The sequence below is a fragment of the Aspergillus pseudonomiae genome, assembly GCF_009193645.1.
Source record: "Aspergillus pseudonomiae strain CBS 119388 unplaced genomic scaffold BDV37scaffold_118, whole genome shotgun sequence".
NCBI classification, from domain to species: domain Eukaryota; kingdom Fungi; phylum Ascomycota; class Eurotiomycetes; order Eurotiales; family Aspergillaceae; genus Aspergillus; species Aspergillus pseudonomiae.
In genome coordinates this window covers 26,643-52,364 of record NW_022476110.1, presented here as the reverse complement: position 1 = coordinate 52,364, position 25,722 = coordinate 26,643, and the positions used below count along the sequence as shown (strand labels likewise).

Below are 25,722 nucleotides of genomic sequence, written 5' to 3'. Positions count from 1 at the left end.
TCGCGAACAATGACCACTCCGCCTCCGGACGAATTAAGTTGAATTGCGGGAAAGCGGAGCTCAGCTCCATGCAGCTTCAGCTTCCGCCTACCGCCACTACTTGTTTCTGTCAATGAATTGGCCACCATGGAGCCCATTACGTGGGTGAATACAATATACATAACGTCGAAGATATTATCAAACTCAAGCACAACATGTCTAGCCCGGCCAAAAAGCGCAAGAGAGAGGTCGCAGTCTCATCCCCCCAGCGCAGTCGAAGCATAGCGTCATTCTTCAAGGGCCAAGCAGCCAAGCAAGCTGATAAGGCGGAGCAGAGTCAGTCCACTGTGCCTGAAGATACAGACCAAACTCTTTCCGACGAAGCTCTCGCCCGCAAGCTCCAAGAAGAATGGAACCGGCAAGATGCTGCCCCGGCTTCGGAAACTCAGACGCCAACTGGTGAGCCCATCGCGACTCCGTCGAACACCAAAGACGACGATCTAGGGCCGTCAAACAAGACACAGAAGAGAAATACACTATCATTGCAATCTTCTACCGGCACAGAAGACATCGTTTCTCTTGCAGTTCCTTTTGATCAGAGTCCCTTGACGTTCGACTCAACCAAATGGGCAGAAGAGTTAAAAGGGCACTGGGCTGCCACAGGTGGCGATGCTTCATATGCCCTCTTAACCCGAGCCTTTGTACTTGCAAATGCCACGACAAGTCGTATCAAAATTGTGGATACACTCGTTAACTTCCTGCGAGTGCTTATCGAAGCCGACCCTTCGAGTGTCCTCCCCGCAGTATGGCTAGCAACCAGCTCAATCTCTCCACCGTATGATGAGTTAGAGCTAGGACTCGGTGGCTCTTCTATTTCAAAGGCTTTGAAGAAGATCTATGGCCTGAACAGCCAAGGACTTAAATCGCTCTATGATAAGCTTGGAGACGCCGGTGACGTGGCGTTCGAAGCTAAAAAGAGGCAAAGCTTCACGTTAATGAAGCCCAAGCCATTGACGGTCAAAGGGGTATATCAGTCACTGCAAAAGATTGCCATGAGCAAGGGCATAGGGAGCCAGGAAAACAAACAGAGAATTGTCGAGAAACTGTTACAGGATACTAGGGGTGCGGAAGAAAGCCGGTATATCGTGAGGACGCTCGTCCAAAACTTGCGAATAGGAGCCGTGAAGACTACCATGCTCATCGCACTCGCCCGCGCTTTTCTCTACTCTAAACCGGAAGGGGCCGATTTCGCTGTCCGTTCGCAGCAAGAGTTGGCTCGTCTTAAAAAGGAAGAACTAGCTGAGATTTACAACAATGCAGAAGAGGTTGTCAAGGCGTCATATGCTAGACACCCTGATTACAATGATCTAGTTCCCTGTTTGCTCGAGATAGGGGTCACGGAAGAACTTCTCGTACGATGTGGCCTACAGCTACATATACCGTTGAGGCCAATGCTAGGCAGCATCACCCGGGATCTCTCCGAGATGCTGACAAAACTTCAAGGACGGGACTTTGCCTGCGAATACAAATATGACGGGCAGCGTGCCCAAGTGCACTGTGACGGAAATGGCAAAGTATCGATATTTTCTCGTCATCTGGAAAATATGACAGAGAAATACCCGGACCTGGTGTCCCTGGTCCCACAGATTAGAGGCGAGAGCGTGTCGAGCTTCATACTAGAGGGTGAAGTAGTCGCCGTTGACCAGGAAACAGGGGAACTCCAAGCCTTCCAGATTCTGACCAATCGAGCCAAAAAGAACGTTGATATAGGGACTATCAAGATTAATGTTTGTCTCTTTTCATTTGACCTGATGTACCTGAACGGAAACCCTCTGTTGGACCGATCTTTCCGCGAACGTAGAGAGCTTCTACGAAGCTTATTCGTGGAAATCCCCAACCGGTTCACATGGGTAAAGAGCTTTGATGCCACATCTGCCGATTCGGAGACAGTCCTGGAATTTTTTAAAAGTGCAACTGATACCAAATGCGAAGGCATCATGGTCAAGATGCTCGACAATGTGTCGAAGTCAAATAATTCGGAACCATCGGAGACCCCAAACGACGATATAGACAAGCCGGAATCAAAACCCACGAAAGGAGGCCGCCGAAAGGCCTTACTTTCCACATACGAACCAGATAAAAGACTCGAATCCTGGCTTAAAGTCAAAAAGGACTACAGCACCTCATCCGAGACCCTTGACCTGATCCCTGTAGGGGCCTGGCACGGACAAGGCCGAAAAGCCAAATGGTGGTCACCCATCCTGTTAGCCGTGCGGAATCCCGAAACCGGCAGCCTCGAAGCCGTCACGAAGTGCATGTCCGGCTTCACGGACAAGTTCTACCAGGCCAACAAGGATAAATATACCGAAGGCAGCCCCAATGTGATCTCACGGCCCAGTTATGTCGAATACTACGGCGAGCCGGACGTCTGGTTCGAGCCGCAGGAGGTGTGGGAGATGGCCTTTGCAGATATCACGCTCAGCCCGACTTACACGGCTGCCATCGGGCTGGTGAGCGACGAACGAGGTCTTAGTCTTCGGTTTCCGCGATTTCTTCGCGTCCGGGAGGACAAGTCCATTGATGAGGCTACCACGTCAGATTATCTGGCCTTACTTTGGAGGAAGCAATTCGAACGTTCCCAGAAAGAAGAAGTAGAACCCCCTGCTCCAGATGCCGAGTTAGATTAGCAGGAGGAGTGAGGGTGGCGCGTAAGCTTCGATTCAGCAGATATGGTACCGGTTGGATCGACCGGAAACGGACAGTGTATCAGGCACAATATATCGCCATAATAGTTCCATCCTAGGTGATGAGTATATTATATAATAAGAACACTAGACGCATGGTCCCCCAGATACCCGTTCTATATGAAATCGGCCACTTAGTGTGCTATCGACATGTCTGTAGATTAAATGGATAATAGCCACGTGATAATAAGGTTGAGTCTTGGCTAATCTCGATATAGAATGGGATCGATCACATGCATGGCACTAATCCTAATTCGGGATGGTTGGAACGCGAAATAGCCACGGGATCTGAGTTTGACGCGTCGGTTGTCGCGTGTTGTTTTCCTCAATTTTGTGTGTGGTGCGATTTTCAGAGTGGGGTCATCTTCGGGTCTTTGTTACCAAACCCACGGATTCGTTGCAGGTTGAAAGCAATGAGGTAATTGATTATTGACATGTCAATTGTATGTACAGTAAAATTCAAATAGAAAAATTTGGGTAGTAAAGTTTCGTATATGGGTTTCACCCAGAGATCACTGGTAATAACCAAGAAATGGTAAAGAGCGTTCGACAATTAATTGAAACAGGTGGGTGAGTAGGCGAATACATAAGGAATTTGCTAGCGGAATCGATTAAACGAGACATAAGAAAGGGTATGTATGAGCAGCAATGCATGATTCGGTATCAGTCAACACTGGGGTTAAAGCTGTAAGGGATTTGGAAAGTCGAAAGGGGAAGAAGGGGAAACGAAGAGAGATAGATAAGAGTGAGGACCGACGATCAAGACATTGACCAAACATGAGATAATCACAAGCTGTGCGTACGTGAGTCATAAGTAGTCGTGAAAAGCATAAACAAGCAGAAACGATTCTTTTGGCCCGGAACAATGAGCTCAAGGTCGCAGCTCTCCACCAAGTTGCAGGACAACACCCGCTTGCTTGGCTCTCGTCTTGGGGCTATCTGCACCGGGAGGCAACAAGTTCTCCAAGTGAGACCTTCTTCTGTCCCTGGCTGTTAGCGGGGTCTTGGCAGGGCCTCCAGGTGTGCGACCACCCCAGGCAGGTTGCGCTGGACTAGGTGTCACATTTACAAAATCAGCGAAATTGAATTGCTGGTTAGGAGTGCTGAAAGTTGGGAAGACACCACCACCTCCAGGTGTCGGAGTCAGGGAAGGCAGAACAGCATGCTGACTTGGCGGGGTGGATGGGGGAAACTCCCGACCATGAGCCTTCGCAGCGACACTGGCTGGGGTAGGGGAGTTGGCGAGATACAGCAGCAGATCCGCACCATCTTCATGCCGTGTAGTTCGATCATTTCGAGATAACCGAGCATGCTTTGGCGGCGGAGTTCGAGGAGGTGAGGAGCTCACCATGGAGCTCACATTTTGGAAGCTGTGGATTGGAAGGTCCGGATCGTTATCTTCATCCGACTGGTGATGGTATGCCGGAGAGGATAACTCGGGGATTGTAGCCGTCTCACTGACAAAGGGAAGATGACGATTCACGAGGTGACGGTTGAAGCCTGGGGACGATTCGGGCAGTTGATAGGAGCTTTTCCATGACGATCGGGGGATTTTAGCAGGGTGGTCTGCGATTGAATCCGACCGGAGACGTTTTCGGCTGGCGGATAACATCGGCTGCATCACTCTGGAATCGAAGGTCACAGCATGTCTATTACGAGACGACCGAGGCAGTTCTTTCGAGTACATCGCGGTCCGTAAGGGGGGAGAGGTCATCGGGGTCTCGCATCGACTCTGAGAGATATCGGAAGAGGAGTCGGAAGGCTTGTCGCTTCCTACCAGACTGTTTCGGCCACCATTCTGGTCCAAGCCGTGAAGACGACCATTCTGGTACTTGACCTTGGCAAGACCCAAGCGATCCTGAAGGCTAAGGGATACCTAACGCCAGAGGGACGAGTCAGTCAAATTTTTTCCAAGCCATGCAAGCCGCGGAAGATATGGTCCAGCGTTCATTGAACGCAGGAGTGTCGACATACCTGAGCGATGTCAATTTTGCGGATCGTCTTCGATTTGGAAGGCTGAGGGAGAGCCATGGGTTCTGTGCACAGCAGGAGAAGGATTCACTGGATGGAAACAAAAACGGCCGTGAACATGGAAGCCGCCGTCGGTCAATGCAAGGTCTGGGAGCTTAGTGAAGAAGAGGCTTGTGAAGTCACCGAGGAGTGAAGGGCGGCTGAAAGGTGGAGAGGGATGAAGGGAGAAGAACGAATAACGAAAGTGAAAATGGAAGCCAACCCAATTGGAGAGCGGAAGTTTAGGCTTAGATCGCTTTAGCTGAGCGAGACTAAGAAAGCAGGAACTCTGGGGGCAATGGATCTCAGATTAGCCGTAATTTTAGCATGGAAGTACTAGTTCAGTGAAAGAGAGAGAATTTCCAAAAAAAAATAAATTCCAAAATTCCATCTCGGGGAGGGGAAAAATCAGATGGGGCGCCCTTTTTGAGGTCGCGATGTTGGTTGCCCTGGTGTGGATCTTTGAAGGTCCCAAATTCGTCCCTGCTAACGTGCCAATGCCCCAAAAACATCCAATCGCTCCCGGTCGTCTTGTCCTTCCACTACGGAATCGGGACATTCGGTTCTCCATGGATGTATTTTGTTGGAATATATGTAGGTGTTTCAATAGTACCCGATACTTCTGAGGTACTTGAGAGGTACACACATACACAACTCTCTAACAGTAGTAGGTAGCTCTACTCTCCCCTTACGTTCGTCCACTTTTTTTTTAGTTTTATTGTCTAGTTTATTTTATTTTTGGCTTGCCCTAGACATTCCCAGAAGAAGGATGAGGAATACACCTTGACGTCTTCTACCTATTACTTGATAAGTATGCATGGCACCCCCGATTTCTTCACGTCGTTCCTCAACCTAGTGTTTCTTCACGAAACCAGCTGCCAGCATACCTGAGTGAGAGAGATGAATCTGTACTTCAACTACGTACTTACGATCTCCAGACGACGCAGAATCAATCGACTTGGAATGTCCCGGTCGGTATGCAACCAAAATCTCCGATCCATTCCCAATTCCCTCCCTTGATCTGGGCATTCATCGGCCCCTTCTTCCCAGCATCTCCTGCGACCATATCATCCTGCAAGGAACAAAGAGAGTAATGATGTTCATACAATTGAGACTCCTCATACCGAGTAAATAAGCGTTGCCGTGCCAGCAGAGAAGCCGTGCGAACCGTTCTTGGTTCGGAAGCCACCTATCGATTCTCGATAGAGGACATGAGTACATATCTTCACGCACATACACACTCTCTCCCTTTCTCCTACTTAGCGACCGCAAAGTACCGACCGATCGGGTTTCAATGAGACTTTCTTTCTCTCCCTCTCTCTTTGTTTCAGAGTTAGATCAATACGTACTATGACAGTCAACAGGGGGATCTGCCCGCATTGACTTCTGTCAACCATCGTCCCTGTCTGAGACACATTCATCCCTCGATGTGTGGTGAGGAGAGACAGCGGCTCAACGGCGTCGGTGGCATTCCGATGGTAAGACATCGTTTGCTTGAGTTTGCAAGCTTGACAGCCTGAGGCATGACGCTCTCCTTCTTCAGCCTGGACTTTCAATCCACCCCTTTCCTTATCTTTTTCGCCAGCGTTAGTGCTCACTTGTTGCCCACTGCCAAGAAGCATTAAGCAACTTCAGGAGGTGGGGTTCGGTGAGTCCTGCAAATGATAGGAACCAACAAACCCTAAGGGTGGAAAAGAAGAAGGAATAATAATATTAATAATAAGTCATAAATATAATATATGGGAGGGATACAGGCATCTGACGAGTTATTGAAACACTGGGATTGGAGAGGTAGCAAACAGTGGACAAAGGACGGAGCGAGGAGTGACGTTGACTGCAAGCGGCAAAGAAGAGGTACTAGTACAGAGTAGTTACCGAAAGGCACTGTGTCAATAATACAACATACAATTGCTCGAGAAATCAAAGATATTGCACTCGCACGAAGTATATCATTGTGTACAAAGCCAGTTAAAAAAGAAAAATGAATTGATACAATGGTTGGCGTTGGAGAAGGAGAAGGGACAGATAAACGACCATGGAATGGATCCCATTCGCACTAACTACCAAGATCGCTAGGCTATTCAAGGTCTAGGTCCGTCACTATTTTCGTTCGGGCTTCATTCTAACCAGCTGGAACTTGATTGAACTTGGTCAAGGTAAAAGTACTAAAGAGATTTAGCCACGGGAGCCTTTCCCAAAACAACTCGGTAAGAATAAAATCGAAAAAGGAAAAGAAAAGGAAAAAGAGAAAAAAAAAAGAAAGGGACTAATCAGAGATAAGAGATCAGAAAAAGAACACAATATGAAACCAAAATTTCTTTTTTCTCAAACTAAGCCCTAGAAACACGGGTCAGGGACGTTTTCTTTTTCAACCTTGAGTTTCAAGTATGTGTCGTCAATTCAACCTCTGAGAACAATGGGCGAGAAAAGTCTTCGATCCCCTGTAAAACCCAAGAATGCCGTGCCTAATAAGTCCAGCGGAGACAAATTTAGCAGACGATCTGATCCACTCATAAATAGGTAGTGAAACTCGAGATCCCTTATGGTTGGCCAGTGAGATGCCGCCGACGTAACACCTCCTTGTCTATACGCAACAGCGTCGCAGTGGGTCATCATCGCCCTTTTACATGCTTTCCCAGGTTGTCGCGCTCGAGAGGGGAAATAGAAAAAAAAAACCTGGAAGTCTGTCTGATAGCTGCATCCTAAGGCCTGGAAAGGGGGGGGGGGGGTTGCGTGTGGGATGCTGGAGGTGTGATAATTGATTGGGAGAATAGAAGAGGGGAGAACAATGGCCTTTACTATTAATATCTGATATATCTATCAGTATTGGAAGTAGCGATAGGAAGGTAGGTATCTACTATCAGCTCTTTTTCTTTCCATTACCCCCTCATTGCCCATCGCCACAATACTCGATTAGTCTATCGAGTCTATCTACTGGGTCACAAATGATAAGTTGGTCCCATACTCCCCAGTGGTAGGTGAGTTTAGTTCAAACTAGTCGCTCTATTTGTTTCTCATTTTTCCCTTTTTCTCTTTTGTCAATCGGGTTCCCTCGATTTTATTTTTTATTGTATTTCAATCCTCCCCTTCGGCTCTCCCTCTCCTTACACTCGCTGTCTCTCGCTTGTTCCTCTTTTTTATTTTTCTTTCTTTCTTTATTTTTTTCGTTTCATATCACCCTTCTCTTACGCGTACAATTCATGCGGGGTGGTCATTGTAGGTAGTTGCCAAAATTGGTTATCATTCCATTCGTTCGTCAGTCGCAACCGCAAACGGTCGCCTTCGATTCTTCCACCGCGGTCGTACCTTCTCCCGACAACTGGCTATCCTGAATATCTCAGGACAGTTCTTTCTCTCGTTTTCTCTTCGCCAATTCCTTGTTCTCTCTTTCCTCCTTCCGATTTACTTCCCAGTCGAACTGGACTGGTTCGTCCCTCGTTCTGACGAGGAGAGCCGTAGCAATTCGGGAGGAAGGCATACCCGCCTCTTGCTCGTGAAGGCTTTCTTGCCTTGTTCATCGCCACTGATACACAGTTGACTTCTCTTTCAATTGACTGTGACAAGAATCCCCTCATCATGCCGTTCTTTTCGCAGCTTCGTCGCCGCTCTAGACCTAGTTTTCGGGCCACCAAATCCAATGAGTCGCAATCCAACGGTGAAATGACGTCGGGGAAGTCGACCTCCACTATTGATACGGCCTCATACAGCTCCCTCACCCCGCCCTCCTCCATAAAGCCCACCACTTCGTCCCCGAATCTCCCCTCATTGAGCGAAACCAATGGCAGCACCACGGGTACTAATTCCTCACTGTCGGTGCCTCCTCAGCGACCGGCTCCTCACACGTCCCCATCTCAGCGCAGTAGCATTGTTGTATGTGATATACATTCTTTCGTATCTCTATGCCTACAGACCATGGGTTCGATATCTACGGTTCCATGCTGACAATTCGTTCCACAGGGTAGCATCAATGGCGGGGCTCGGACACCCACCCCTTCCTCACCGTATGCTCCCAGAATAATCTCTATTGCAGATAACTCTTGGGTAGGTGTCCCCTCTCGTTCTCAATCGCATGCCTAGCGTACGCCCGGCTTCCTATAACAGTCTGAACTAACGAAGCTCAACAATATTTAGGTGCATCAAAAAGTACTCCTCGCCTACGGCCAGATTGGAGACCCACGGCAACATCCGCTGGACGGAAGCGTAACGGTCTACCATCACCAGGATGGGTTCCCGCCAGTCAGCTGGCCTGTCACGTCGTCTCATTTCAAAGTTCTAGTACATCTCACCCCAGGTCCGAATCGCCTGCGCTTCGATTTTGTTTCAACCAAGCTGTCCGCGGGCAGTTCTTACCCTGCCGCACATTCGTCCTGGATTTGTATCAACTACCTTCCGCTAGTAAACGCTCCACCTTTGCATCTGGTGGTCTTGCTAGGAAAGGACTCCGACGGGACGTTTGATGCTACCCCGGCGGAGATACAGCGAGAAGGTAATGGTCTAGAAACTGCTATTCGAAAGTATCGGATGGCCGCATATTTATGGCAAGCCTTTACTGGGGAGCAAATGTTCCGGAACAATTTCGGTAGACGATGTTTCCGCTTCGAAGAAGAGTGGCAGAGTGGGACGCTGAGCCGTCGGGATACAGTCAATGGGCAGATGCGGAATGAAGCTAAAGTCCATGTCATTCGGACCGATAAAACGGTCGCTGAGCTACGGGACCTCAATATCGCCCAACAACATGGCCCGGCTACAAAGAAGGACGAACTATTTAAGATCGCCAAGGATGCCGTGAAGAGCTATCTGCATCTTCAGCCAGGCCAGAAGCAGTATGTCTCGGTCCTGCTCCTGGATTCCCACTGGGACACGGGTTCCCAAACTATCACGGGTCATGCTGCCCTAGGGTCAGGTGGGGATGATGTTAAAATGGCCATATTTGGATCCCATAGCCTTCACAGCTATCCATCCAGTCTAGAGGAAGTCGTTGATGCCTTCTCGGATTGCACCCGGACGGACACAGATTTCGTTGCGAACGACTGCGGTGAAGCTGGATCACGTTGGGAGTCCGCCAATATTGGAATTGGGGCCCACCTCCATGAAGTGGGACATCTCTTCGGATGCCCGCACCAAGAGTCGGGCATCATGCTACGTGATTACGTCCGTTTTAATCGGTCATTTATGACTCGTGAGCCATTCTCGACTCGTACTAAAACCCAGGGGCTTAAGTTGTGCTTACCTCCGGATGAGTGCGGCTGGCATCGACTTGATGCACTACGGTTCCGTTTCCATCCTTGCTTCCGACTTCCTGGGGACGCTCCTATGAATTCGGATGATAGCGTGCAAGTCTGGCCTGTCGAGAATGGTAAAATCTTGATCACCGCAACAACTGGTATTGCGTTTGTGGAGCTATATGCCGAGGGTGACAACGTTTGCCGTAACTTTATTGAGTATATCAACACAGAATCGAGCAGCAACGGGCTCCCGCGGCAGGTTACAGTGACAGAGAATGAACTGCGACAACGCGTGTTCGGCACAGATAAAGAGAAGAAAAAGAACATCAGGCTGACGGCTTTCTCCGGAGCCCTTGGCAGCCATACCGTTGATTCTATCAATGACCTCAAATCGAAGCAATCGGTGGTGAAATTGCCGAAGGGCCATACTGGGTATAAGGGCAGTAAATTGGGATTTTCACAGATGGAAGGCAGTCAACCCGACCAGCTTCTTTTGGACTGCGCCTTCGCATCAACCAAACTCTTGACCTCGATCCGGGTCTATCACGGCGCAGCAGTAGATGGGTTGGAATTCTTCTACGAAGATGCGACTAGCCAGCTCTTTGGGAAACGAGGAGGGAAACCTGGCGGCGACGATTTCGTTCTTGGTAAGTCAAACCTCCATTTCTGTATCACCAACCAACCGGACTGACAAATTCCTAGATACACGACGAGGCGAAATCCTGCTCGGCTTTTATATCCGAGCGGGGGCTTGGATTGACGGAATAGAGATCCTCACAAGTCAGGGGAGAAAGTCCGGCGTTTTTGGCAATGCTCATGGAGGCTCAGGGTACGCAATTCCCGGACTCTCATTTGTCTGTAGAATTCTTTCATGCTGACAAGGTGGTCTCACAGGCATACATTAATCCCACCTCTTGGCTATAAAATAGCTGGCATCTCAGGATCCAGCGGTCCCTGGGTGGATGGATTCTCATTAATTATCATGCACTAACCTTATATCGACACTACTTGCCTCCAATATCCCAGCAAAAATATACCGACAAAGACCTTGCGGTCAGTTGAAGCACGGAATGCTCCCGGTTTTAAACCGACCGTCTCGTTTCGGTTCCGGAGTGTTTGAAGGACCTTAGCTCCTTTTAAGTCCCAAAGGGACGGAGAGTCTCCATTAAACGCGCCCTGAGCTCTGAGTCCAGGAATTCTACGTATATCACGTCTCACCTCGAGTGACTCCCAGGATGAGTCCGGACAAGATGACTTGCTCCAGTTTCTTTGCTTTGGACCCAGTTTCTTTTCGACGACATACATCGCGCGATTTCGCTTTTCTGGACAGCAGATAGTTCGGGTTCCCATTGACTTTTTATCAATGCATCATATTATCCCTCGGTGCGGAAGTATGAGTGACAGTGCGCAGGTGTTGTGGCGTCCGTCGGTTTTCTCCCTTGTCTTTTCTTTTCTTTGTCGTTTTCTTCGATTCACCCTTCCGAGGTTCGCCGACAGCGTGTCGTTGATGTTATGTATGCCATGAGATAAGCGGGACTTAGCATCACTGGCGGTTCATACTGGGATAATTCCAAGGAACATAATTGATAGTTGGCCCGACGGCTGCTCCATAGATACCTACAAATAATACCACATGGGCTCTACGTCTACCATTGACGCATACTAGGACCGAATGTTCTGAGTGTAGGCCTGGAGCAGACTTTTGTAGACACCAGTGTCCTCAACGTCACATTAATAGAAGCTCTCAGTCTGTACTATTGAAGGTAATGCTGTTGTATGTATATGTTTGAAAAGTTAGGTGACAGTGTGACATCGCCGAAATCTACCGATGTGTCGGACTTTTGTTCCCGATGCGGAACATGACGATACAGTGGATTAGTTAAGCTTAACGGTGCTACTCCAGAGTAAAAAACGAAGGAAGTACCTGTGGACGGATGTAGTATGAAAGTCTGCAGGGAACACAATCCAGAGACACACGGTACATCGTGATGACATCATGGGTACTACCCACACTGGGAATCCACATCATTAAATGCGCCTAAAAAAGAAGCTCATGATTCAGGAAAGGAAAAAGAACAAAAGAACAATACGACACTACGTCCGGGGGGATGCGCCAAAGTTCAAGCAGAACGAGTGGGTCCATTGATTGCGCGCTGTTTCCCCCCTCACCCCCCCCCCAAAACCGCAGCCATCTTTCGCCATTCCCCGATTCCAGGCCATGATTTGTCGGGAAAATATCACTCACGATCAGATGGCTCAAAAGCCAGGTGGGGTTTGACGTCGCGGTGGCACCTATCACGGCCTGGTACCTTGTTGTGGCGACAAGATCCAGATCCCGAGGGCATGGGTCAAACTCACTCATTTTATTCAACCGTACCTCAATGTTCATACTTACGGCCTGGCGGCAAAGGTACCTACCAAGGTACATACCTTAGGTACATACCTCGTCATTCCGCCGCCATAAGTACTTGCTAGGGCTGGGGGAACCACGGTTAGTACCGTATTTTACACTTCCTAGGGTGATTGGCTAGTTCGAAAGCGGATCTATCTTCCAAAACACGGGATGGCTTTCGTACTGGTACGCTACTGCCAGGGTACGAGACGATACGAAAGAAACCGATGTATGTGTATTATGGTCCAGGCACCAGTTATCGGGGAGTGTAGAACAGAGACATTATGGGGGAAATGTCATGTCAACGAAAGTCGGTGTTCCTCACACCTGACTACTACCAGTCGTATGTAAGCGACATCTGTGCGTAGTACTCGTGGGCTCTTGTCATTTGATATCGGCCCCTTCGAGTTAGATACTAGTATATATTATACCGCCGCAAACGGGCCCTAACGCTGCCACCAAGACTGATGCATGCCAGCAAACCCAACACCGTCTGTTCGGTACCTCAAGGCCCCGGTAGCTCGAAGATCCTGCAATATACTAGTAGTTTACACACCGATCCTGCAAGAATATGCATGGAAACCTGGATCGCGACCTACCTTAATCTAATAGTACAACAAGTCTACCTGCACTCTGACTCGGGGGGTCCAACTCTTCTGCCTAAACAAGCCTGAATGCTTTGGCCCTGTCTCGCGATCAAATAATAACTCGTTCCTCAGCAATGCAGGCAGGAAGGAGGTGGGGGGACAGCAAAATGATGGCGTGGCAAATGTCATATGCGAGTTGTCTTTTTGATGCATGCTGAACAATGTACATATGATGTGAAGTCTTGGCTGTGCCCTGCAGGGGGACGGGGTAGCAACCAAAGATAACTTCACAGTCTAACGAAGCAACCCGCCAGTAAAAGAAGCAAGATCAGGTATTTCCTAATCGGTGTCGTGCTTCAAGGGATACCCCCTTCTCTCTTCGTGCTGACTGCCTGTGCGATTCTCCTATGTACCACGGTAGTCAATTATACCCACTTTTCCTCGGGGACGCTCTCAGGGTCTTCATTTGGCAGATCCGCCAGAGTTTCCTGGCCGGAGGTTTCAAGTAAAATAGAAATATGACAACAAGCGCAACAGAATGCGGAAGATAGAGCGGAATCTCCGCCGATCACTAGACTATGGTTCAGGTGTGCTTGCGGTGCAGACAGGGTTCTTGTTCCCCCGATTTATTTGCCCGCATAGCAACAGATGGCTATCCATGGCCATGGGACCCATAACTGGAAAGAGAAATCTGAAATCATGAATCTCAACTTTCGACCTTGATGTGGTCATGGCGTAGGAAACCTTCGAATGACGATTCTACGCAGCTTCTTCGGTCGTTTTACTTTTGCTAGGTTTCCTCTTGTGGAAATATATGATTTGTGAAAGTAGCCCTTTCGTTCAATCTTATGCGTGTCATATCGATAATCTCTTAAGCATTGAGTTATCGGGGTGGGAACCGCGCACAGATACTATCATATATAGCACGGAACTGGGGCCGTTGGACCGTCCACTGCAAATCGGTTTCACTTCTTGACGATCCGAGGCGTATCAGTGTGACGCTTCTTAATTGAACACAGTTGTCTACGAACGAATCCAGATGGACGTTTTGTTTCAGCGGGGATTCGGAAGCAGTTTGGTGGGATCTGATTGATTATCCTTTTGGGCCAATAGGGACCAATCCTACTACATACATTAATTTTAGGTGTACGACTCCTAATGACTGGCTGCCTACCAATCCTGGTTACTCGTGAACCGAGAAACCAGTCTACGCCCAATAGCATTGAGACCACTGTCACCCACAGTGTGAGAAACGACACAAGCTTATTCAGAGTGGCGATTCACAGCCATCATATGATGGGCCCTGTGAGGGATAATGATCTGCATCGGCTGTGGCTTATTCATTTATTCTGTCTGTATACAGTTCCCGACCTGTTTGTACTAGTCGTGTACGTATGCTGGTTCCATAACGGCCATTTTTTTCAGTAGTATTCTATTCTTATTTTTTTATTTGTTTTGAATATTTTTATTGTCTTTTTCCCCTAGTAGTATCCGGAGAATACAGAGCAAAGTCATCAGATTGACCGCTTAGTGGTCTTTCCCTCTTAGTCTACGGGGACCACAATGGCCTGGCCACACAGGGACCCACTTGCCCATCAGTTAGCACGCTGGCAACCGTCGACTAGTTAGTACGACTGGGTAAGACGACCCGGTTAGTCGAGGTGATGAAATACGTTAGGGTAAACGCGAGAGAAGAGACCGAAAGGTGTATTGAGAAATGTCGTGCCGGATTCTGCGTGCTGAGAAGAGATGTCATAAATGTGGAGCGGGAATGCTACTGCGAGAGCCAAACGGAAAGTGACGCAATGCATGCCTCCCTTTGTCATTTCTAAATGGGAAGTTCCCCACAATTGCCCTACTGTACCTTATCCTACGTGCTAGGACCGGCTGCACCCCCTTGAGTCGGATCATTCGGCCAACAAATTAGATGGTCTCCCGGGTATCATCCACTTATCGCGCGAGAAACACTCAATTTCCTTCTCTCTAGGGCGATCTCGCCTGTCAGCAAGAGTACTAGTAGTTGGACACACGAGCCTCCTCCCTAACGGTATGGAACGAAAGAAAGACAGGAAAAAAAAATAATCTTTGTTTTTAATTAATATTTCCCGGGAAACAAAATAGAAACTTCCTTTGCTTCCATTTTCCCTTTTCCCACCGTTCCGGTTGATCGGGAAACTTTGATTCTCTTCTATCCCTGGGGCAAATACGGAAATCGAATGCTAGAGCTGAGCGACTAGTTTGTTAACTCACCAGCCACCGAAGTCACTACTCCAAATTGATTCTTTGGCAGGTCTTTACAATACATGGTCGTTTTGTAATTGACTTTCGGAGAGCTCCGTGCGACGGCAGCGGAATCCCGCGCTTCTGATTGGCGGCCCAGTTACCCAGTCAATAGACGCCGTTGCGACTCCGGGCAATTTGATATCGCGGTCATTACAGACAATACAATACCCGAGACTGATAACAACAGAAGACAGATTGCCAGGAGAGCACGAATTCTTCAACCCGAATGCTTTCAGTGAGCATGATCTGGTATCTATAGAATATAGGGACCTATATGCAGTTAAATAGCGTTCTGTCATAGTTCCCAATCCCATGGATAAAAGTGGTTCAAAGCTCACACGAATCGGTGGATCGCAGGTGCTCCGTGCACCCCCATTAGGTTGAGACTCGAGGGTTTCGGGCATCCAAACAATGACTGTCTTTCCTATTTCTTCTTGAGGCACTTTAGTTCCCCCCCGGAGATTCCACCTTCCGGATTCTGGACGGCATGCAGGTTTCTAAATCATGCGCAAGGCATCAATATGCCTTCATTGGTTCAACAAGAGGTTCATCAGCAAGTCGGTGAGGCTGGCAGTGCTGTCGCCACGACGGATGTGCCGTACGCCAAATGAGATTAAGTTCTCTGGTTATATATGTGGCTGTCGCTGCGAGAGTGGTGATATCAAGATGGGGGACGTGCCAAGGGAATACAGGTGCCTTCCCATGTGATGAAAGTATAGATATGGGGTTGGAGGCGGTAGTGCCTTAATCCCTAGTAGGTTAAACCTTTTCTAGAAACGTCACTTCTGTCACTCGATATATAGCGTGTTTATTATGCATCATCCACACCTCGTATCAAATTTCTAGAAAACGAGGTGGTTCTAGAAGGGGACGAAGGAAAAACAAAACATCAATGTGCCACATGTCTTACACCACTGCAACATACATATAATGCAATTGTGCCTTCCACCGAAAGGTAGTTGAGTAGATTCTTTATGCTACAAAAGATATGTTTTCTTTTAGATCTCCACAGCTGAGGTGTATGGTAACTTCCGCAGGGGAAGTTTGAGCCCCTGAAAGTTACCGACTCGGGACCCTTCCATGCCTTCCCAACATGGAAACAGCCTTTGATAGTGGCCGATAAACAACTGGTGCTCCACACATAAGATACTGTCCATACCATAGAGCGCTCTCATCAGAGTGTGCGGAATACTACAAGCCCCCTGGAGATATGGCGTTGGGGAGTGATGGCTGGGCTTGGTCAACCAGAGGTAGTTCGGATATCTCTCGGTAGGAGGATGTCCTGAGGATTGGTGTATTGCCATTGGCAATTAATTCCGTTGAGTAAGCCGCATCTTATAGATGGGTCAAGAACATGGCATAAAACGGTTCGGCTTGGCCATCTGAGCGAAACCCACAAGTATAGCTCCCAAGAACTGTTCGAATGTCTTTCCCCTTTCATAGTGACCTACATACCTCCCTCTGTATCATGCCTGAGAGGAACTCCTGTCTACCTAATCGGTACCCACCTAGCGGATTAGGTAACTGATTCTCTCATACCGTGGACTGTGAAGCCCAGATACGGGCATAGTTACCATACCTCCCCATACCACATCATTTCTGCATGTATGTACGGTACCTCTGTAATACCTGGCGGGTAGGTCGTCCACCTATTGGATCCACCCCACACCCCTCTTCAAATCCAGGTTCCTCCCCACCCGCCCGATCCCTGGGCCATGTCCGTTTAACTCCATACCAGAAAATCCCAAATTTTAAATTCAAAATCAAAAAAGAAAAAACAGAATTGGAGAGAAATGGAGAGATAGGAACTATAATGTTCCTTTTTTCTTTTTGCTGAGAAGAAAAACGGTAAAAAAAAAGACATGAGAAATAGAAAAACTGGAGAAGCTAGAAATTCCATTTTCTGTTTTCTATTTTAATTTGTCTTGACCCTCGAAACCTTCAGCTTTCTACTACCTCATTCGGTTTTTATTTTTTTTTATTTTTTTTATTTTTTTTATTTTTTTATTTTTATGACTGCCATTTTATTTTGTTGGGTTTGATTTACTTTTTTTTTAATTTGAGCCACCCATTTATCAAAGTGTTTTTGCACGTCATTAATCTCTGTCTTTTCCATGTGGCCCTTTCGCTGCTGTTGGTATTAATAACTATCACATCCTGTCCACAATTCTTCCGAGCAGACAAAAGTCCACCTAAAACTAGTAGTAGAGTTGCGTTGTTGGGTGTCCAGGGCCGATTCTTCCCCAAAAAGGTATTCTACTTCAATTCTTTACCTCCTCCACAGTCCTCCGAACTAGTTCAACATTATTGGGTGCTTCTTGTGCCGTTTGGTTCCAGCTCTTCCTTCACATCAGATTCATCATCGACTTTTTCTTTTTTATTTTATACTACCTCTTTCTCTTTTTTTTTTGCCCCTTCTGTTTTGACCCTTCCCACTCGTTTCTTCCTCTCCTCCTCCTCCCTCTCCCTCCCTCCCTCTCACTCTTTCTATTACCCACCCCCCTCCTTCACACCCCAAAGCATTCCCCCGCTACCTACCCGATTCAAACATAACCTGCGTGCATAATATTCTCGTCGCCTCCTCCGAGATTGTACTTAAAAACCGGTCTCCCGTCACTATAAGCTTCGTGCATGTCTCATCTGACACCTTGAGCAAGGGAACACCTTCTCGTTGTAACTTCGATTCATATCTCCTCTGCATTTCTTCCTTTCAACCTTCCGCCTTTTTTCCCACCACATCCGCGTCTTTCCCCAACTTGTTTCCTCCGCCTTTCAACTGCGCGCGACTGCGACCCGACACTTCTTGAGGTGACTCGGGTCGGCATAACCTTGGCCGCATTATTGTCTACTCGACAGGTCGGATCATACCGACAATTCTTTTTATAAAAAAAAAAAGAAGAAGAAAAGAAATTATAGAAAAGTCCTTCCACCACTGTTTTCATAGTTGGCTCTTGAAAGATTCTCTTATTGAGCCGGATGTTATCTTTATTGGCACTCCCTTCACCTCTTTCCAGCTTTCAATCCCCATCCCTGGGCCTACGGTCTGGGTACTAGATACACGCCCGACTTCTGTTAAGAATGTTTCGCAATAGGTATGTGCTCAATTTTCTCTGGGATCGCTATTGAATGTTTTGCTGATGCATATGGCTTGCTATACAGAAAGAACTCCCAAAAGCCAGGCGACGAGCTCATCGAGAGATTTCAAAAGACGTTCTCTGATGTCGTTCCTCCAGTCCCCGATCGCCATACAGCACCTTTTGGTCAAATCCCTGCTGGCCCAATCACTCCGGCTAAGTATTTTAGACCCCTTTTACCTGGCCACCACGAAAAGTGTTACTGTCCTGAGTGGGAAACTGACTGTATTCTTTGGCTTAGACTCAGTATGGATAGCGGTGACTTGAAATTACATGATACCACACCTCGTCCGGGCCATGATATGAGATTCGCGCCGTCTTATGTTGACCCCAACTCACTTTCCTTCATGAATCCCCTAAGTCAGCCGCATGGCTATTACACACCGAACTCAGGTGGGCTCGGTGCAGTGTTCCACAGCCAAGCAGGCGATCTTCATACTCCTATGGGGATGAACATGATCACTCCTCTTACCCTGCCACAGCAGCTTGCTAGTTCCACTATCAATGCGGATACTACAACCATGGGCCTCGACCAATTCAATCCACCGTACATTGCGCCGCATTTCCAGAATCCGCAACCGTTTGCTCAGCAAGCTCCATTTGCACCTACATTTGTTCACCGTGATTCAGGCTACGATGCCATGGATGAATCTGTGGATGAGCTGTCACTAAATGACGTGGATATCCAGGGAAACGCCCATTCACACATGCTTTCGTCCATGCTGCAACGTGATCCAGTCGATGTCCAAAGTCCTGGCGACAAGTAAGCTAGCAAATCCCTTCCCGTCAGTTGTGTATCTAACCGTATCCGATCATAGGTTCCGTTACCACGTCACATTGCGGGCGCCTACAGCAATGGTCAGAGATCAAAACGAGGTTCCAGTATCCTATCTCAACAAGGGTCAAGCATACTCCGTTTCCGTCATCGACTCTGCTCCGCCGCCCCCGATGAACGGTCAGCCAATAAAATACCGGACTTATATTCGTGTCTCATTCCAAGATAAGGAACAAAGGTCGAAACCCGCCGCTTGTTGGCAGTTGTGGAAAGAAGGTAGAGGGTTGAATGAGGCGCATCAGCGTGGTGGCAAGCTCCAGGCTGTTGAATACGTTGACCCCATCCAGGGAGGTGTTGACGACCAAAGAAACCGACAGGTCCAGCTTGAGAGCTCTTCCTTCGACGGATTTTGCGTGACCTGGACGGCCAGTCCATCAACCGGAGCGTCGGAGTGTGCTATCTCTGTTCGGTTTAACTTCCTCTCAACTGATTTCAGCCACTCTAAAGGTGTGAAGGGTATTCCAGTCCGACTTTGCGCCAAAACACAGATGGTTTCTCCAGACAATGCAGATCCAGCGCAAGCTAAAGAGGCGGAAGTTTGCTATTGCAAAGTGAAACTATTTCGTGATCATGGTGCGGAGCGAAAACTGTCGAATGACGTTGCCCACGTTAAGAAGTCCATTGAGAAACTCAGACAGCAGATCGCTCAGGCTGAAATGGGAGCTGGCAACTACGGAAAGCGGAAGCGTAGCGGTGGCTCGATTGCGCTGAAAGGTGCCGACGCTCGCCCTACGAAGATCACAAAACACAAGCGGACATGGTCAATGGGCTCCCAAGATGGTGACAGATTGTCTATGGAAGATGATCTACATATCAAACTGGCTTTAATGCAAGAAATGTTCACATCTACCCGACCAGTGAGCATTCTTGGCTTGCAGGGTGACGAGCAGGACGACCCCGACCTTTACCCGGTTCAACTCCCCGAACCTCGTGATTTTGTCAAGAAGGAGGGCAAGAGTGGCCCTCGGTTCAGCATTGACGGATCAACTGGTTTATCGACCTTGTCCCCGACGAACAGTTGCATTTCGTTGAGCTCAACTTGCCATACCCCGACCGTTCAATCACAAACGGGCTTATATTATGATTCAGGCTATCAATGCTCGGTGAATACATCCGCAGAAAACTCACGACCCGGTTCCGAAGTTTGTGGAGACAAAGTTGTTTTGAAGCATCCCATAAAAATCCAGAGGGTGGCGAATGGAGACGGGGATATGCCCATGGGATTTATTGAGGCGGTGGATATCGATCCAACATATAGACCCCCGGCCGAACGCCAGCCCAAGCCCAGTAAGTAGCATGAAATAAAACATGCGTCATACTACCCTTGCTAACCATGGCTTAGTCGCATGCTTTTACATTCGATTCCCACGCAATGATCAAGCTAAAGATGATTATTACCGGGCTGTTTATTTGACAGAACGGACCGTCCGCGATTTGATGGAGAAGATCTCTGTCAAACAACGCATAGATCCACAGCGTATAGTGCGCGTGCTTCGAGTCAATAAAAATGGTCTGAAGATCATGGTTGATGACGATGTGGTTCGCGAGCTGCCTGATGGCCAAGACATGGTGGTCGAGATCTCCGAGGCCGCGGCTCTTGATAGCGCAACAGCCATCGATTCCGACAATATGAGCTCTGGTGTTGAGCTCAAGCTGAACTACTAACTCCTTTACTGGCCCATCCATGTCTTCTTAGAGGCCTTAGTCTGAAACGTTTAGTTTTCCATGTTTCATTTACTCTAACTCACGTTGGCAATGATAATTACTAAAGCAAAGCGGTCCTTTGCGGGCCTTCCTGTTTTTCTTATCGGCGCCTGGTGCGCATCAAACCGGCTCGATCTCTCACCATCATGTTAGGTCTTTAATACCTTCATTTATGTTCTTTATGTTCTCACTATTTCTTTTCCATTGGAGTTTCGGTTGTGAATTCTGTTGGGGGCGTTGGATACGGGGATAATACACGAATCTCCGAGCAATGATACCCTGTCGTTATATGAGTTTTTGATCATCTCGCGATTCTCACTTTCTTGTGCCATATTTACGATATCCTAAATCCTATCTGCACACGAATCATTTTTTTCCCCTTGCCTCTCACTCCTCTGTCTTTCCTTCTTTCCAGGCTGGTGGGAATACACGTCCACAAGCATTGTTATTGGTTTCATGACTTTGTTGTTCGAGGCGAACTGAATCAAGGGCTCAGCATACGATATAGATACCCTGTTCCGTTTATGTGATACTTGTGCATGATTATTTTGTTACACTTTGCAAAGCCTTATTTTTTCGTTTTTGAGCGTGAACTGGTTTGTCTGTTCAATGGGGTTTACGATCTAACTCCTATGTGTTACCATTCAATTTCTCAGCCGGCCTATGACCCTGTCATGATTTGTGCGGGAACGTGGCCGGCTCCTGTTGGCATGATATAATCTCTTCTGATGGAGTGTCTTGAACGAAGCAGTATCAACTATTGATCATATGAACCGCTCGGAAGCGGAAGATTGGGATATATTACGTGTTGTGCACCAAAGCCTAAGCTCAGAGTATACAGATCAACTAAAAAAAATAGTCGGGTTATTCAAAAGTTCATATGACAGGTGTGCTTCTGTTCTTTAATTTTTTTTTTTTTTACCTCCGAACATCTCCACCGACATAGTCCGAGTTGACTATTAGCGCATTATGCGGAAGATTCCTGAGTCACGTGTGAACGCTTCGCAAAGCGGCTGCATTAGCGGGCCGTGCTAGTCCCAGAGCGACTTTTCTATAAGCTTACCTAGCAGCGCTGGTCTTTTGATCTGGAACTAATATCAATATGAATCACGCATGCTCTATATGTTAATGCTATCTTCAAGGGTAAATGTACAGTACTTCAGGCCAGGATTTAAAATCGGGATGAAGGAGTACTACTACGGTTGCCGCGGTGCAGGGAAAATTATCCTAATGACCGACTGTTACTCCAATCGACGAGGTGTTGCTTTCCAATCTCCAAATTAGGTTGAGGAATCTAGAACCCGATCGTCTCCTTCAACATTCGTCGGGACGATCATACGCTTCGGGATCTGCTCTGGTGGCCCAAATTGGGAACTAAGCCGTGACCACATGGCCGAACCTTTTTAAGTTACTGCATGCAATGTCCATCTTGCCTGGATTGGGCCACAGCCACATTTCTATTATAGAAATTGGACAACGATAAGAGCCCCATACGAGGCGGAACTGTCGCTTCTGATAATTGAGAGGAAGTCTGCGATCCTACTTATTCCGTATCGAAGATTTGTTCAAGGTGTGTTCTTCAGGGGCCACACGTTATACCCTGGGGAAAATCGTGGACGATTGTTAGAACGGTAGGTAGTAGGTATGCGGAGAGTACCTGATTTCAAATCCCTAACCAATCATTGATTGCTAAATTGAGACATTATGAATCGTACTGAGGTATAGGTATCCACCTTCCAGGCCCTTCTTTCTATCAATAAATCCTCGATTTGATTCGTCCTTACATTCCTTTTGTCGATTTTTTTTAAGGAGGAGACGCGCAAGCTGGCCCATACGGTGCTGAATTCTTCTGCGCCAATTAACCTATTATCCAAGATTATTTGGATCAGGGGCACTTGAGGGTCTAGATCGGTTATCGTTTCCGTAAACGCATCTGGATAAAGGCACCCCTGGGGGTCTGACATCATAGCTACCATTCCATCACTCACAAATTTTCTTGGGGTACCTCGCAATGTCGTCATAATTTGGAACCGACTCGACAAATTTCCTTGGAAAAACGAATTAGCGGTATATTGGCGCGTGCTCCCCACTCGGGTCGTGCCGATGTGGGCCTGCAAACCTGTCCATGTAACAATCGCTAATTTAGCCTGGAACGGTTTTTTCCGTACATACGAGTGTACACCGTACGTATGGGCATACATAGCGACGGAAACTAGACGGTATACGGTATTCGTATTTCATAGCGTCCGTGTTTGCTCCTTATCCTGAACTACCTTGGTATGTGTTGCACCTGGGATATCGTTCAGAAAGTCAGAGAGATAGGAGTCTTATATGCAACCGCACATTCAATCAATTGGTATTCGCATCGTGCAATTGACTCGGGGATCTTTCCTTTCGTTCGAGTCCGTATCGCATCCATATCCTCGAACGGTTCACAGAGTAACAGCAGCTTGTTTTTCGCAGGACGCTCGTCTTGAAGTTGGCTCAATTAAGCTCATCCTAGCTTGAACCAGTGGCATTACGGGCGAATTACCCTGGGCTGGTAATGTACGGGACCCGAGGGTCTGGATGCCTAGTGGACAGGCCATTAACCCATTTTCTCCCTGTATATCATCAGAGACTGGGGTGATTGGCCGATCCTGACGTGCACAGGGCTAAGACTGGATGGGTTAGAGGCTCCCTACTGGGGTGGGAAGCACGTCTCGGTCGATCTAATCGACCTCACGTTAAGTGAGTGGCAACTCTGTGCACCGATGGTGGATACGATGCTCAGGGTGGCTTCGGCACCGTTCGAGGTGGAGGTAGAATCGCCGGATTTTCTGTCGGTTGAACGGGTTCTAGCCAGGACACACTCAGGGTCCAATGTTTTGCACAGTTGTTATGCACAAATAGTCCTGTGTTGGCGGGTTCAATTCCTTGGTGGCCGTTGAGGTCCACCTCCGATGAAGTTGTCCTATCAGTTCAAGCCCCCCAAATTGTTGCCTTAGACATCCATTCGCTTTCTAAATACAGTCTTTTCTTATACTCGAGCGTAGCTGGGGTTTTAAGATGGATATCTCATGGTTTATTCACCCTCTCGTGTGATACGTTGAGCCAAGCTTGTCTACATGTGTCACCATGTAACCCCAGCGTGGAAATCCCAGTAAATCCTCCCAATATCTGCTTTTGTTTAATTGAACATTTCCCCATCTTCAAGTAGTACATGGGCTCTTACTGTACTACCAGTATAAACACCACGAGGAATGCCCCTCAGATTTCAATTTCTGCTGCATATGCATATGCATACATATGTGTGTATGTTCAAGATGTACCCTGGAAGAACTTCACTTAGGTATCTGGCCCTCGCATTTGATACTATACTTAGTAGTATCAAACAGTGAATGTCAAGTCACATGGATTCAGGTCCGTCAATGCCAGCCAGTTCATGCCTTCCCTTCTGGGAAAAGTTTTCGTTGCACCCTCTTTCCAAGGCAAGAGGGTGTCACGGGCAACGCCTGACTCTCCCCCTCTTTCTCTTCTCTACTTGTCTGTCTTTCTCCCTCCTCTTCCCTTCTTCTCTAACTTATCTATCCACTTTACTCTTCACGCTCGCTTTCATCCATCGAGAATTTTTTTTTCTTATCTATACAGCTTTCTCTCTGAACCTTCCAGCTTTCATTTCCCAATTCTCTCCCAGCCTCGGCGTGCTTTGAAAGCTCTACCCACTCGAGATGGCTTCCAACTCGTCCTTCAAGCTTCTGATCTTCCTCACCATCTTGGTCCTCGCGGCCATCGTCCCCGCCTTGGGTCAGTATAACACAGCTACGGAGATCGCCAACAAACACACTACTCACATTGATAGATGTCATGGAGGATCTTGGCAATGTCTACGATGATGACCACCTGCTGGGCATTCCTACCTGTACGTTCTCTAGGTAACACCCAAAAGATGACGATATCTCTGATCACAGTGCACTCGCTAGTTGATGAACCTCGCGCCTTGGTCCCCCGCGCTGGTAAGTTTCCCAGCTCATGTCCTAGTTCCGGGCCTATCATTACTTATTTACATGCAATCACTAATCAAGCATTCTTCAGGATTCGTAACTGTTACTGTTACAGACACTGTGTGTGCTCCTCCACCCGTGGCTACCACTTCTCAAAGCACGGGTACCACTGGAGCTCCGGGTGCTCCGCCAGCCCCTTCTATGACCACCCTTTCTGAGACTACTGTGGTGACTGGTTCTGCTCCTACCGCCACTGGCCCAACTGGCACTGGTCCTACTGGTACTGGTCCTACTGGTATTGTTCCCACTGGTGCTGGTTCCACTATAGCTGGCCCTGTCATCACCGCGACTGGAACGACTCTATCGACTGGAACTCAAAGCGGTCCGGCTACTGGAACCGTTTCCACTAAGTCTTCTAGCGGGTCCATTACTGCTCACCCAACTAGCTCCCAGTCTACAGGGCAAGCTGGTACTACCGCCACTGCCAGTGGTACTCAAACTTCCACCGTTGCCCCGACTTCTAATGAAGCGGTTGCGCAGGGGAGACTGAGCAACATTTTGCTGGTCCTGGCAACAACTTTCATTGGCTTCCTAATGACCTAAGCGTCCATTGGCATTGTGGTACCGGGTAACTACTCATGACGTTGGTAATTTCATAGGGGTCTGGTGTTACAGGGTTGACTGTTTTCAGCAGTATCTGGGATGACTGACCATGGATTTCCTTGTCGTCTTGAGAAGGTCGCGTCGGAATCGTTTTTTTGTGGTTACAAGTTTGCTACGGGGTGCATTAGTGACTACACTCCCTGCTCCCATTAATATTAAGACGATCCATGTTTGTTTACGGAG

The 25,722-nt window shown here is 47.9% G+C and overlaps 5 protein-coding genes across 5 annotated transcripts; 4 read left to right on the top strand and 1 right to left on the bottom strand.

Annotated features, from left to right (window-relative positions):
• The first annotated feature begins 10 nt into the window (after nt 1-10).
• On the top strand, nt 11-2,828 carry BDV37DRAFT_27471 (putative DNA ligase I). The gene has a single exon (XM_032085284.1). The coding sequence runs from the start codon at nt 195-197 to the stop codon at nt 2,664-2,666; it is 2,472 nt and encodes an 823-aa protein (XP_031935844.1). The 5' UTR covers nt 11-194; the 3' UTR covers nt 2,667-2,828.
• Nucleotides 2,829-2,914: 86 nt separating this feature from the next.
• BDV37DRAFT_263232 (uncharacterized protein) lies at nt 2,915-5,183 on the bottom strand. The gene is made up of 2 exons (XM_032083515.1): nt 4,698-5,183; nt 2,915-4,599 (listed from the first exon to the last, which is right to left on the bottom strand). Exons 1-2 carry the CDS (start codon nt 4,752-4,754, stop codon nt 3,595-3,597), a joined length of 1,062 nt encoding a protein of 353 aa, XP_031935843.1. The 5' UTR covers nt 4,755-5,183; the 3' UTR covers nt 2,915-3,594.
• Nucleotides 5,184-8,309: 3,126 nt separating this feature from the next.
• Nucleotides 8,310-10,949, top strand: BDV37DRAFT_276037 (putative peptidase family-domain-containing protein; the record flags this gene model as incomplete). Its single annotated transcript, XM_032085489.1, has 5 exons — nt 8,310-8,603; nt 8,691-8,774; nt 8,865-10,605; nt 10,661-10,787; nt 10,853-10,949. 5 exons carry the CDS (start codon nt 8,310-8,312, stop codon nt 10,947-10,949), a joined length of 2,343 nt encoding a protein of 780 aa, XP_031935842.1.
• Nucleotides 10,950-18,042: 7,093 nt separating this feature from the next.
• Nucleotides 18,043-21,143, top strand: BDV37DRAFT_27207 (grainyhead-like protein). Its single transcript, XM_032084810.1, has 5 exons — nt 18,043-18,312; nt 18,380-18,514; nt 18,596-19,117; nt 19,173-20,476; nt 20,532-21,143. The coding sequence occupies exons 1-5, from the start codon at nt 18,299-18,301 to the stop codon at nt 20,852-20,854; spliced, it is 2,298 nt and encodes a 765-aa protein (XP_031935841.1). The 5' UTR covers nt 18,043-18,298; the 3' UTR covers nt 20,855-21,143.
• Nucleotides 21,144-24,497: 3,354 nt separating this feature from the next.
• BDV37DRAFT_27198 (uncharacterized protein) lies at nt 24,498-25,721 on the top strand. Its single transcript, XM_032084798.1, has 4 exons — nt 24,498-24,679; nt 24,735-24,794; nt 24,856-24,888; nt 24,968-25,721. Exons 1-4 carry the CDS (start codon nt 24,604-24,606, stop codon nt 25,477-25,479), a joined length of 681 nt encoding a protein of 226 aa, XP_031935840.1. The 5' UTR covers nt 24,498-24,603; the 3' UTR covers nt 25,480-25,721.
• Nucleotide 25,722: the final 1 nt, after the last annotated feature.

Coding starts and splice junctions, on each gene's coding strand:
- BDV37DRAFT_27471 (XM_032085284.1), top strand. CDS start 195: ATGTCTAGCCCGGCCAAAAAGCGCAAGAGAGAGGTCGCAGTCTCATCC.
- BDV37DRAFT_263232 (XM_032083515.1), bottom strand. CDS start 4,754: ATGGCTCTCCCTCAGCCTTCCAAATCGAAGACGATCCGCAAAATTGAC. Junction 4,600..4,697: donor GCAAAATTGACATCGCTCAG/GTATGTCGACAC, acceptor CTCTGGCGTTAG/GTATCCCTTAGCCTTCAGGA.
- BDV37DRAFT_27207 (XM_032084810.1), top strand. Junction 18,515..18,595: donor GGCCCAATCACTCCGGCTAA/GTATTTTAGACC, acceptor TCTTTGGCTTAG/ACTCAGTATGGATAGCGGTG. Junction 19,118..19,172: donor GTCCAAAGTCCTGGCGACAA/GTAAGCTAGCAA, acceptor ATCCGATCATAG/GTTCCGTTACCACGTCACAT.
- BDV37DRAFT_27198 (XM_032084798.1), top strand. CDS start 24,604: ATGGCTTCCAACTCGTCCTTCAAGCTTCTGATCTTCCTCACCATCTTG. Junction 24,680..24,734: donor GGCCATCGTCCCCGCCTTGG/GTCAGTATAACA, acceptor TCACATTGATAG/ATGTCATGGAGGATCTTGGC. Junction 24,889..24,967: donor CGCCTTGGTCCCCCGCGCTG/GTAAGTTTCCCA, acceptor AGCATTCTTCAG/GATTCGTAACTGTTACTGTT.